General features: G+C 49.0%; 1 protein-coding gene across 1 annotated transcript; it reads right to left on the bottom strand.

The window, feature by feature from the left end:
* Nucleotides 1–4534: 4534 nt before the first annotated feature.
* On the bottom strand, nucleotides 4535–7314 carry EIF1 (eukaryotic translation initiation factor 1). Its single transcript, XM_032321470.1, has 4 exons — nucleotides 7126–7314; nucleotides 6239–6402; nucleotides 5991–6092; nucleotides 4535–5404 (listed from the first exon to the last, which is right to left on the bottom strand). The coding sequence occupies exons 1-4, from the start codon at nucleotides 7154–7156 to the stop codon at nucleotides 5360–5362; spliced, it is 342 nt and encodes a 113-aa protein (XP_032177361.1). The 5' UTR covers nucleotides 7157–7314; the 3' UTR covers nucleotides 4535–5359.
* Between the last annotated feature and the right edge of the window lie 6036 nt (nucleotides 7315–13350).

The raw sequence follows: 13350 nt of genomic DNA, 5'->3' as shown, positions 1-13350 counted from the left end.
AACCTCAGGGATTGGTTTCTCAGGTGCTGGTAACCAAGTTCTGACTCTTGGCCACCCCCTTCTCAAACCATCTTAAATACAATACTTCTGATTGCTTTCCCTGAAGCTTAGCTCTGGTAATGCTCTCTCCCACTCATGTTTCCTCAATAGCTCCCATTAGCCAAGCAGTGTTTCCCAAGTGTGGTTTGTGGCCCTCCCACATGAACTGGCCGATGCTGGTTAAAATGGCAGGTTCCTGAGCCCCACATCAGAACCTCTGGATCAGGGTCTCTGGCTCTAGAAGGGGGGGCATTTCCTGGAACATTGTGGGCCAGGCATTCTGACCTCAGAGGCTCTGTTGTACCTCATACCAAGTGAATAAAATGCAGCCACAGGCCAAATAGACATTTTCTGTAGTATTTTTGGAAAGATGTATAACTTTTATAAATCTGAGTTTTTTTTTTTTTTTTTTAAAGACTTTATTTATTTATTTGACAGACAGAGATCACAGGTAGACAGGGAGGCAGGCGGGGGTGGGTGGGGAGGGGGAAGCAGGCTTCCTGCTGAGCAGGGATCATGACCTGAGCCAAAGGCAGAGGCTTAACCCACTGAGCCACCCAGGCATCCCATAAATCTGAGTTTTGTTAAAAATATTATTCTTGAGGTGTCTGGGTGCCTCGGTCTGTTAAGCGTCTGCCTTCGGCTCAGGTCATAATCCCAGGGTCCTGGGATTGAGCCCCGCATCAGGCTCCCTGCTCAGTCGGGAGTCTGCTTCTCCCTCTGCCACTCCCTCTGCTTGTGCTCTCTCTGTCAAATAAAATCTAAAAAAAAAAAAAAATATATATATATATATATATATATATATATATATATAGTTCTTAGGGCATCTAAGTGTCTGACTCTTGATCTCAGCTTAGAACTTGACCTCAAGGTTTTGAGTTCAAGCCCTACTTAAAAAAACTGTTCTTTCTCTAGAAATTTTTATTACATTTACATATAGTTATACAAGAATTATATATCACTGACAGCCAGTGCTACCTCTTGTAGTGTTAAACACTTGTTCATTCTGAGTCTTACAGTTTTTTGGTCAAATTTTGGAGATGATCAGTTTCTTCCAGTGCCTAGACGTTACTGTAGGCCCTTGAAAAGCAGGTGGGATTATTCAGCTCACACCCAATGGAGCCCTATCCTGGGTGGGGCCTAGAATCTAACAAATTTTTTAAAGATTTTATTAGAGAGAGAGAGAGCACAAGTAAGCAGAGAAGCAGGCAGAGGGAGAGGGAGAAGCAGGCTCTCCACTGAGCAGAGAGCTTGATGCGGGGCTCAATCCCAGGACCCCAGGACCATGACCTGAGCTGAAGGTAGCTGCTTAACCCACTGAGCCACCCAGGCACCCCTAGAATCTGAATTTTTTAACATGCTTCCCAAGAACTGTGTATTATGAATATTTGAATTAGGAGGATTTAAGAGAGTCCAAGTGAAGAAACGGCCAAAGCCTCACACTATTTGCTAACTCTGAAATAAATGTGTACCTCCTGAAAAGTTAAATAGTCCGGGAGCTCTTCCATTTCAAAGCCTTATGGACAGTCAACTGTGTTTTGACACTCTTGCCACCCGGGGGCAGCACTCAGGCTGGTAAACAAGGAAGCCGGGCAATTCCAGAGCTGGTTGACCGAACGTTCAGTTCCCAAATATATCGCGTTTCTTTGTCCTATTTATAGGTAAACTTTGAATAGGTTTTAAAGTAGTTTTTGTGGATTCCTGTGCAGTTGTAGCTGACCAGTACTCATCTCGTCTTGCTAACACAATTTGAAGGACCGTTGCTGAGTCTGGGTCTGCTTGTCCCAGGGAGAGCGAGCCGAGAGAGGGGAGGAAATGGGAGAGGGAAGGGGAGAGAGGCGACCAGAGGGAGCGAGGAGGCGGAGAGGAGACTGGGGCGGGAGAGAGGAGCCAAGAGCCCGGAGCTGGGACACACTCCTCATCGTGTTCTGCTCTTGGCTGTGACTCTTTTAACACAGACTAACCTCTGAATGTTTTCAGCTTTGGCTCAGCCCACCGCGACCTCACACCAACCTCCCAGCCTTCCTTCCCCTCTGCTCCCTTCTCATCGCCTACGTGCTGGCTCATTGCATCACTTCTCTGAATCTGTTTTTCCATGGGGCTGAGTCCCTACTGTTAAATAAAGAGGCCAGTGTAGCTATAGGCGCTTAGCACAGCCTTGGCATATAGTGAGAGACAATACTACATTATTTCTGCTCTATACAAGGCCTTTGTTCCAGCCAAATGGTCCTACCTTAGGGCCCTGAGACACTGGGTGCTCTCACCTCTAGGTCTTGATTCTGACCAGAACACCCTGACTTAAGATGACACCAATTTAAAAAAAAAATATTTTATTTATTTATTTGACAGAGAGAGAGATCACAAGCAGGCAGAGAGCAGGCGGCGGCGGGGGGGTGGTGGTGGTGGTGGTGGAAGCAGGCTCCCTGCAGAGAAAAGAGCCCGATGCAGGGCTTGCTCCCAGGACCCTGAGATCATGACCTGAGCTGAAGGCAGAGGCTCAACCCACTGAGCCACCCACGCACCCCAAGATGACACCAATTTTAATGAAGCCTTTCCTGGTCCCCCCGAGTATGGACTGGGTGGGGAAGATTTCCCAGTCCCAAACACCTGCAGCTCTTTGGACAGGCCAGTGGCAGTACTGGCTCCTTTCTGCCTCATGTTCAAGGAGTGTGCTGGTCCTCCACGCTATTGGGCCATCTGCTTCCCGAACACAGGGTGTCCTCCTGACTACTTTGAGTGGACCCCATGACTCCCCACACTGTATGCTGCATACACCAGTCTCTGTAATATGAGCTATTTAGTTTTTATTTTTAAAGATTTTGTTTATTTATTTGACAGACATGGATCACAAGTAGGCAGAGAGAGGGAGGGGGAGAAGCAGGCTCCCTGCTGAGCAGAGCCAGATGTGGGGCTCTATCCCAGGACACTGGGATCATGACCTGAGCTGCCAAAGGCAGAGGCTTTAACCCACTGAGCCACCCAGATGCCCCTGTAGTATGAGCTATTTAAATTGTTAATGTATAAGCTACACATTAACAAAGCACAGTTGTGCCCATTTGATGGGGGAAATTCGCAGGGCTACTCAGTGGTAGAGTTTCATCTAGAACCCAGGATCTCTGGCTTCTGCCCTTCCCAATTGGGCACAACTATGCTTTGTATTAGGCCGGAGATACTGAATTAGGGTGTTCCCCAAACTGCCACGCTTACAGGCAGTTGTTGTTGTTTTAAAAGATTTATTTATTTATTTGACAGATAGAGATCACAAGTAGGCTGAGAGGCAGGCAGAGAGGAAGAGGAGGAAGCAGGCTCCCTGCTGAGCAGATAGCCCGATGTGGGGCTCGATCCCAGCACCTTGGGATCATGACCAGAGCCTAAGGCAGAGGCTTTAACCCACTGAGCCACCCCGGTGCCCCCAGGCGGTTGTTTTGATTGGTTCTAGATGGTTGATTTGATACTGATGCTGCTAGCTTAACTCCATCTTATTTCTTTCTAGAAAACTGAAGTCTTTAAAAGGTCAAAGTTTTCTCAATAGCCTAGCACAGGACCGGTTATTAACCTACTTGATTCTGTTTTATTTTCTGATTGTGGGCTTCTGTGGGTTTGGCCTCCAAGGTTCCTATTAGAAGTTTCTAAGAGCCCTTCTGCTTTACAGTCAAATCTTAGATTTACAACAATCACCCAAACATTCTAACAATGCCCTCATGTCTGGTAGCAATTGGTTAAGTTCCTGTTTGCTAAACAGAGGTTTTACAGGACCTTAAATGAGACCAGTTTATCTCCCAGATTACAATCCTCTACTCTCATGGCAGTGGCCGCCATCTCAGCCTCCAATCTCATCTCCCCTTCTAGGTTGGCCTCTGTACAGTCTTGTTCACAAGGCTGCCGGCTGACCATCTACAAGAGAGGAACAAGTGTGGATTCTTCAGGACTCCTCTCTGCAGTTTGCAGCCTTTATTTATGACCTGAAATTGGTACCAACTCATGATCCACATGCTGGGAGAATTTTAGCAGAATTAATGGCACCAGGAACAAACTTCCACATACTCATTGCCCTTTCAAGGGATGGCCTCCGGACTATACCAACTTCTCAGAATACTTCTCGTCATTGAACGGTCACATGATAAACCTATTCCCTAGAGGCGGCCTTTTTTGTACCTCATATGGGTGTGAGGATTCAATGAAGTCCTACACTACTGTCTCTTTGTTAAGGTCAAGCTGAGGTCCTATCACTGAGCAGACTCCAAACTGCTCCACAGCACAAGTTCCTCCATAGCCACTGGGAGGGGACAGCCCTGTTACCACATCTCACCACCATGCCTGCAACACAGCTGACCTGTGGGGAACTTGGGAAAGAAAAAGCTCACTGAAGGTTTTCTTGGCCAAGAGGTTGAGGTCCCAGTTGAGCTACGGGCATAGACTACCCCTCACTGCCCACTTCTATGGTTCCTTCACACATATGAGACTGACTGATAAAATACAATCTTCAAGTCAGGTGTTTCTGAAAACAAGTTTTATTTAAATAAGGGTTTAAATACATTACATAACATTAAAACTGAAGGAAGAAATAAACCAAAAACCAGTCTGTTACTTCACATGGCATTGGGCAGCTGTCACTAGTAAGTTGCAAGCTCTACAGCTAGCTACGTGACTGACACATCAACTTGAAGTTTGTTCCCTTGTCAAAAGTTTAACTCAGATAGAAGGTTGGCCTCACATTCTGGTGTTTGGACATCCATTAGCTAGGATATGTCTGGTCAAAAAGACCTGGTGGCAAGTCAGATGTCCTAGGACGCTTCACTAGAGGGAAGGTGGCTGCCCTAAGCTCTGCCCACCTGGTCAGGTTGTAGACACCAGGGATCGAGCTTTGACTACCGGTGACTCCCTGTAGCAGCACAGCTGCGGTTGCCGTCTTACCCCATCCTGTCCTCTCAGCTTCACCGTGGACTGTTCAGGTAGTGACATTCTCTTAGGGCAGGGAACTCTGAAGAGGGAGAGCCGAGGAGCTTCCGGCCAGACATAGCCATCTGTGATCTTGGGGCTCTGTGCTGGACTGAAACCTCACGTTACTGCTTGGTTTCAGGCCGGACACTGCCAGGCGCCTACTGCTTGACCTCTGTTTAAATGAGGGACTTCAAGACTAGACAGCATGGCTCTTTTCAGTTTATTGCATGAAGGAGTTACACTAGTCCAAGTTAAAAGCAGACCCCAAATGGTTACATTATACAAGCTGTGAGGTTTTTAAACTTGTGACAAGGGACAGAAGGGAAATTCTACTCATTGCAAGGAAATCCTCACTTAAGCTTCAGTGAGCCAAAAGCACTTAAAACCCATGAACCTTCAGCTGGTCGTCCTTAGCCAGTCCAATCTGCAAAGAAAAGAAAACAAGGTTGTAAGAGGAGCTATGAAAAGAATTCAAGTGTCCATTTCTGATGGCAACAACTTTGTCTGCTTGCTTCTACACTGGGCAAAAGTCCCAGACCCAAGGCACACACTCTGAGCACTAGGGGCACAATGGTTTGTTAACTCAGAGTATGCAGTTACAATGATGTAAAACAGGATTTTAGCACTTAGGAACAGTCAGCCAGACATCCTGTTTTATTATCTGTGTGCAATTTAAAATGGCATCTTTAAAGTAGATCCACATACACAGCAATTGTCTGGCTAAGTTGGTAGGGAACGCAACTCCTCACCTTGGGGATCTGAGTTCAGACCCCACGTTGGGTCCAAGTAGAGATTACTTTAAAAAAAAAAAAAAAAATGTAGGGGGAAAAAAACGATCCATGCAAACAGTGATAGGAGTCAGACAAGTCTGCCGGTGTATGTATTTCACAACTCAACCACTGTTTTGCTTAGCGCTACAAAACAAACTTCTGTGTCCCCAGGAGAGCTTGAACAGACAACAGAGATCGGACAGTGGCACAAACGGATTCTGAAGAACTGACTGAACTCACCTCCACCAGGAACTGGCATATGTTCTTGCGCTGGTCACCCTGTAGCTGAATTACTTCTCCATATTCTGGATGCTCAATTACAGTACCATTGCAGGCAAATTTCTGCAAGCAGCAATGAAGCAAAACAAATTAGACCAAGCCAACAGGCTGAGGGCACTTAACAATCCCTAATGAGAAGCAATCCAAGTCAGCACCCCCAACCTGAGCAAGTTAAATGTGATTTTCCTACAATCTCATTTAAGACCTACCTTCTTAAACGCCTTCACTAGTTTCTTTTTATCGTAATCATCAGCGATCCCTTGGACAGTAGTAAGGGTCTTCCTGCCGTTTCTCTGTTGAATTCTTATATGGATATAATCCTCAGTGCCAGCAGGAAGCAGATCATCACCCTTACTTGCATCAGCAAAGGGGTCTGGGAAGAAAGATCAAGCTCATTTAGAGCTGTTGGGGCTCGGACGCCACTGCCACCCTTCCAAAGCATCCTTTTTGCGCGCGTACAAACTAATACTGAAATCGCCAGGGCTTAGGTCACGTCAGATCTGTCCTTGTTGGCTGTCCGCGAACGGGTCAGTCCGGGGCGGCCGGCTTTCCCAGAGCCAGGGAGAGCCTGGGCCTCCTGCCCCAGGCCCGCCCCCGGAGAATGATCACGTGCCGGGGGAGCCTGGGCCGGCAGGCAGCGCCCCACCCGGCTGATGCAACAGGCCGGAACCCGAGCTCCAAGGCGGGGCCAAGCTTCCCGCCCCATTGGCGCGAGCGTTTGTCACTTAGGGCTGGCGCCGCCTCTCACTCCCAGCTCCGTGACAACGGCGGTGACGTAACGGACGTGACGCAGGGGTGGCGGGAGGGGGCAGGGGTGGCGGGAGGGGGCGGGTGTGGCCCAAGGCGGCCCGGGAGCCATTAGTAAATGCGCCACCCGAGACGCCGGGCCCGCCCAAGGGCTGCCTCCCAGCCCGCTCCTTCCGGTCGCGCTTTAAGGGCCGACCCCAGGGCCCAATTCGGGGCGCCGCTTCCTGCGAGTCCACACACCTTCTATCAGCCTGCGTTTACGAAAGCCCGGAGAATCCGGCAGGTGTCCGAGCCCGGACACTTCGCCGCCCCACCCAGGCCTCACCCCTTGGACCTTTCCGCAGCTTACCGAAAGAGTGGAGGTTCTGGATAGCGGACATACGATACGATTCCTTTTCCTCGGTGGAAACGGCCTGCGGAAGGCGGCGGCGGCGGGAGAAGGCGGGCGGGGGGGACGGAGCGTCGGGAAGCGAGGGGGCTCAAGGGGGAGGCTGCTGAGTCCTCGGCGGCGGCTCAGTGACTGGGGCGGAGGGGCGGTGCCTGTATTCACTTATATAGCCGCCCCTGTGACGCCAGCGCGCTGCCCTCACGTCCCGGCCCCACCCACGGCGTCGTGGCCTCCGCGCCCTGGCGCCGCCGCTTCCGATTGGTTCGGGGGCGGGGACGCGGGACGGCGCTTGCGCAGGAACTCTTGCGCTGCAGGAGGGCGTCCTCTCGATTCCCCGAGAGGTGGAAGGGGGAGGGAAAGGTTGGTCCGTCTAGGCGCCTGCGCAGTGCAGGAGGAGGGTGTCAGGGTGGCGCAGGAAACTGGCTGAGGCTTCTGGAGCGTGTTGCTTCTTATGTTCTCTGGCACATTCCACCTGGTTGAGCCTGTTGCAGCCCTATCTGCTTGGAAAAGAGCGTTTGCATGGGTTAGATCGGCTCTCCTTAAATAAGGCTTAGATGCTGAACCTCCCAGACGCGACGAATTCCCACTGTCTCATACTTTCCCAGTTAACCACGTAATCTTCCTTACGGATATAGAGCAGCACTTTTAAATCAACACTGATATCAACACTGGTATCAACAATGATATAACTCAAACCTTAACTTCATCATTTAGATTAAGTTACTCTTCAGATGAATCTAATCTAAAAATGGATTAGTCTACCTAAAATACATCATTCATACAATCTAAAGAAAAAATACCCAGCTCATTAACCTGGGTTCAAGGGGGAGTGAGGCAGGTTCTGGGGGCTAAAAGAATTCAGGCACCCGAAGGGTATCCTGTGTGTCCTCCAAATTGTGTGGGGTAGAACCTTACCAGAGAGGAGTCAAAATATTTTCTTCAAAACAGTCAACCTTTCTTGATCTTTCAATATATAAATTGAAATGTTCTCAGTTGCAAGGGTGAATAGAGGGGATTTAGACACCAAAGGCTTCCAGGGGCCAGGAAGGTAAGATAAAGGAGTGTGATGTGATGGGGTGTGGAGGGGACCGGGGTGAGAACTAGGGGTTATCGAAGCGATGGGCGATGTGAGCCCCAGGTGACGCATAGAGGGTGGGAAAGAGCCCATTTGTGGGGGCAGGGTGAGAGCTTGCAAGATGAGGTGAGAAACCCCAAGGAAGGAAAATTTAGGTGTACTTGATAGTTTGTTTTGATTGCATATTTACTAAGTTACCTTTTAATAATTTGGCTTCCTTGATACCAGGAAGGGGGGAACCAAAGCTAGAAGTCATGGGCATCTCAGACGTCTATCCCTACTTGCCCTCCACCTAGGAACTTCTGCCCTCGTAGACATGGCTGTGCTTGAAAGGGGTTTGAGGAAAGAGAGTGTGAATGAGTTAGAACTAGCCTTCCCAGTTTGCAGACATATTTTGTTATACATATTTTTAAATTAACAACATGGTCTTGCCTATCAATCTTCCCTTTTAGGAAAAGACCCTTTCTGTGCCATTTTAAAGAAATCCTTTCTCTCCTTTGAGTAAATAAAGATACTCTTTTTGTTGTTTGTTTCAAAAGCTTTTTTTATATTATTTATTATTATTTTAAAAAGATTGTATTTATTTGAGAGAGAGAGCATGAGAGGGGAGGGGCAGGGGGGAAGTAGAAAGAATCTGAAGTAGACTTTGCACTGAGCTCAAACACAGGGCTCTATTCTGATGCAGGGCTCTATCCAGGACCGCTCTGAGCAGAAACCAAGAGTCAAGAGTTGGTGGCTTAACTGAGTGACCCACCCAGGTTCCCCTCTTTTGTTATTTAGAGAAAGAAAAAAGTGAGAGTGGGGAGAAGCGGTGCTCAGAGGGAAAAAGGCTTTTTTTTTTTTTTTTTTTTTTTTTTTTTTTTTTTTTTGTGGCCGGCAAAGCAAAGTCTATTGAGTGATAGGACAAAGCTCCCAAAGAGGGAGGGAACTCGAGAGGGTTGCCCACGAGAGAGTCTTAAACAGGCTCCACATCCCGCATGGGTCTTGATCTCAAGACCCTGAGATCATGACCCGAGCTGAAATCAAGAGTCAGACACTTGACCAACTGAGTCATCCAGGCACTCCTATTTGCTTTGAAAGTTATTTTTTCTTTTTAAGATTTTTTATTTATTTGACAGAGAGAAATACAGTGAGAGAGGAAACACAAGCCAGGGCAGTGGGAAAAGGAGAAGCAGACTCCCCTGCTGAGCATGGAGCCCGATGCGGGGCTTCATCCCAGGACCCTGGGATCATGACCTGAGCCAAAGACAGACACCTAATGACTGAGCCGCCCAGACGCCCCTGCTTTGAAAGTTTTAAAACTTTACTTTTAGCTTTTACTTATTTTTTAATTAATTAATTAATTAATTTTTAAATTTTTATTTTTTAAATTTTTATTTATTTTATTTTTTTTAAAGGCTTTATTTATTTATTTGACAGACAGAGATCACAAGTAGGCAAGATTATTTATTTGAGAGAGAGAGAGAGCGAGAGAGCGTGAGCACATACAGGAGAGCACAAGGGTGGGGATGGGCAGAGGGAGAGAAAGAAGTAGACTCCCTGCTGAGCAGGGAGCCTGACAACGTGGGGTTTGATCCCAGGGCCCTGAGATCATGATCTGAGCGGAAGGCAGAAGCTTAACTAACTGAGCCACCCAAGTGCCCCTACTTTTACCTTTTAGGTCTTTAAGCCACCGGGAACTGATTTGTGTGTGTGGTGTGAGATAGGGATCTAATTTTTTTCCTATATGGATAGCCACCTGTTCCAGCACCATTTATTGAATAACGTATAATTCCCCCACTGATTCATGCCTTTTTTGTTCTACTCATGTTTCCATTTCTGTGTGGGCTTGTTTTTGGAGTCTCTGTTCTGTTGCACTGGTCTGTTTATCTCAAAGCCACATTCCCTTAATGATAGGAGATCTGCCAAAAGTCTTGATGTCCAACAGGATGAGCTCCTCCGTTTTGTTCTTCTTCAGAATAATCTTGGCTCTTGGTCCTAGTTCCCCTTTCAGCCTTGTGGCCTATCACCACGCCCCACATTCCACACCACGGCAGTTCTACGAAGCACCCTGAACTTTCTCATCTCAGGGGCTTTGTGCAAAGGCTCTCCCTTTGCTTGCTACATTCTTCTGTCTTTTTCGTGTGATGTCTCCCACTCATCTGTGGGACTCAGCTGGGACTCAGTTCTTTGGAGAAGACTGTGCTTAGAGCCTTTTCTGGGCCCCCACCCCCTCTATTTTGACATTTATCAAACTGCATTTGGCTCGCCTGTTCCTTGAACTGGCTAGGTAATTTGCTGGGCCCAGGACAAAATAAAAAATGTGAGGCCCTTTGCTCAAAAAATGGTTAAGAATTTCAAGACAGTGACAGCAGAGCATTAAACCACACATGCAGTTCTTCCAAGGATGGGGCCCCATGTGACTTTGCAGGTGGCATGCCCTTGAATCGGGCTTTGCCCCTTCCCTTATTTGTCTCCTGCTGGGCTGTAAGTGCAAAGAGCAGGTGCATGCCTACTTCCTCTGTAGTCTGTGCGTGGTAGATTCCTAGCACACGGTGGGTGCCCAGTGCTTGTCGAATGAACACATGGACATACATAGTAAGTGCTTAGTTGGAATGACTGATCCCTGACTCCAGGCTGTGACCTCTGCTACTGTATTAGAGAGTCCTGGGGTGGAGGATTGAGAAAAAAGTCCTTTTGAGAGGTCTGTCTCTGGGCTCCAAAGAACTAGATCTGGCCTCCTAGCTCAGGGCAGGGATGATAGCCCTATGTCAGCCACATCCCCCAGCTTCTCCTGCAGGGACTCGATGCCTGGTGGCAGCGCTGACCTCGGTGCTCTGTAAACAGCTATCACCAGGAACACACACAGGCTTTGCCCCAGGCAGGAGGCAGTGCAGAGGGCAGGCCTGGAGCAAGCAGCTGGGAAGCAGAAGACCCAGGTCTGTCTTTCTTTTTTTTTTTTTTTTTTTAAGATTTTATTTATTTATTTGACAGACAGAGATCATAAGTAGGCAGAGGGGCAGACAGAGAGAGAGGGGGGAAAGCAGGCTCCCTGCTGAGCAGAGAGCCCGATGTGGGGCTCGATCCCAGGACCCTGGGATCATGACCTGAGCCGAAGGCAGAGGCTTTAACCCACTGAGCCACCCAGGCGCCCCAGAAGACCCAGGTCTTGACGACCGCCAGTTTGCTGGTGATTCTGGTCACCTCTCAGGGCTTCCATTTTCCCCATAAGAGGAGGAGAGGGTGATTTCTAAAGCTTTTGCCAGGTCTAAAGTCTGGGGTTCTGTGTTTCCAGGCTGGGAGCATTTCCAAGGAGGGTCTCCAAGAGCCCACAGTCCAGTGTGGAGGTTGTCCTAGCCCTGGGAGCTTGGGGAGTAAAGACGGGACCAGAACAAATTTGTCTGAAAGGGACACCTGCGCTTACTGTGAACACTGCTTATTGGTTACTGTGGTCCCACTTCTGGTCCCTGCCCGGGAGCCAGGGGGCAGGGACAGTGCATGGGCTCTGGAGTATCTGAATCTGAGTATCACCAGCTTCCTCTTCCTGTGTGGTGGGGGAGGGGGTGAGGGGGATGGAGGGTTGGGGGAGGGGCGGGGATGGGGGCTCCATCTCTCCCAGCCTCCATTTTGTTATCTGTACAAATGGATAATGATGCCTTTCTCTTGCCCTCTCTTTTGAGAGAATTTCTTTCTTTCTTTCTTTCTTTCTTTTTTTTTTTTTTAAAGATTTTATTTATTTACTTGACAGAGAGAGATCACAAGCAGGCAGAGAGGCAGGCAGAGAGAGAGGAAGGGAAGCAGGCTCCCCACCGAGCAGAGAGCCTGATGCGGGGTTCGATTCCAGGACCCTGGGATCATGACCTGAGCCAAAGGCAGACGCTTTAACCCACTGAGCCACCCGGGCACCCCTCTTTTGAGAGAATTTCAAGAGGAGAATACGTGTGATGGGATAAACATGCAGCATTATTAAATCACCAAATAGTTTACGCCAGGTTCCCAGAAGTGAAAAGGGAGAGAGAGAACCCTTGAGAGCAACAGGGGACAGGCGCGAGCACCTCAGAATGGGGGTGGGACAGAGGTGGGTACTTCTTCATGGTCATCTCCTTAGGCCATGTGGCAAGGGCACAGCTGTGCCGGACACCTGGGGACCCTCGGCTCGGAGAAGAATTCCCCAGGTTCCCCAAACTTGGCATGGAAACAGCAGAGTCTCCCAAGAATGTGACTTCGGGGAATGAGTTGCATCCTCTGGAGAAATAGGTGTCTTCTTGGGAACTAGGGCCGATGGATGATGATCTTGTTCAAGGCGTCTACCTATAGCTCTGGTGCTGCAGGAAACCCTGTGACCCAGAGAAAATCCTGGGGCATGCTAGAGCCCTTGCCACATCCGAGATCACATTCAGGGCGGCTGGGTAGGTTGTTCATTGGCACGGGACTTCGCTCGATTTAAAGAAAGTCAAATACATGTCATGTTCCTTGCATTTCTTGCTCTCTATTAGCGAGTCACCACCCACGTATGGAAACAGCTGGAATGCTGCCCCCAACCCCCACCTCTTCCCAGTGAATGAAGTCTGCTATTGTTATCACTCTGGAATGGAGGCAGAGCGGGGCTTGTTTGCGGCTCTGACCCGATCGCATGTGATTACCGTAAGTTGCACGCATGCTCGGACTAGGCGGCCCCCCCCCCCCCCCCCACGGCCGCTTGGTCCAGGGTGATACTAGGAAGGGACACGAGGGAACCTTATGGGGTGCTAGAAATGAACTCCACCTTGATCCGGGTGGTAAAAACTCATCGGGCTGGACCCTTAGAGCTAACATGCTTTTGTATATATGTCAGGTCTGCTTTACTCCGCTCCAACCTGCCCCTCCGCCCCAATTCAGCCCGGTTTTCTTCTTGCCCTTGCCAGGGACTCACTTCTACCAACCCAAGGTGGGAACCCCCACTCAGTGCGGAGGATCTTCCCTCTGTACCTCACCTTTGCTCCTTCCCCTCCTCTCCTCCTCTGGAGAGTCCCCTATAGATGGGATGAGGGAGAGGAGGCCTTGCTTGGGCAGGGGGATACAGCCAGAGCCCCTGGTTCCCCTCCCCTGGGCAGGACCACCTGGATAGCCAAGTTGCAGACTCAGGAGCCTCT

The sequence above is a fragment of the Mustela erminea genome, chromosome 18 (assembly GCF_009829155.1).
Source record: "Mustela erminea isolate mMusErm1 chromosome 18, mMusErm1.Pri, whole genome shotgun sequence".
Taxonomy (NCBI): Eukaryota; Metazoa; Chordata; class Mammalia; order Carnivora; family Mustelidae; genus Mustela; species Mustela erminea.
Note: the sequence above shows the minus strand (reverse complement) of the source record. Positions and strands in the feature narration are given on the sequence as shown.

Excerpts from the sequence above, each read along its gene's own strand:
- EIF1 (XM_032321470.1), bottom strand. The coding sequence starts at position 7,156 with ATGTCCGCTATCCAGAACCTCCACTCTTTCG. Across the intron at positions 6,403-7,125 it reads CCAGAACCTCCACTCTTTCG|ACCCCTTTGCTGATGCAAGT; the intron begins GTAAGCTGCGGA and ends CTTTCTTCCCAG. Across the intron at positions 5,405-5,990 it reads TATGCCAGTTCCTGGTGGAG|ATTGGACTGGCTAAGGACGA; the intron begins GTGAGTTCAGTC and ends TTTTCTTTGCAG.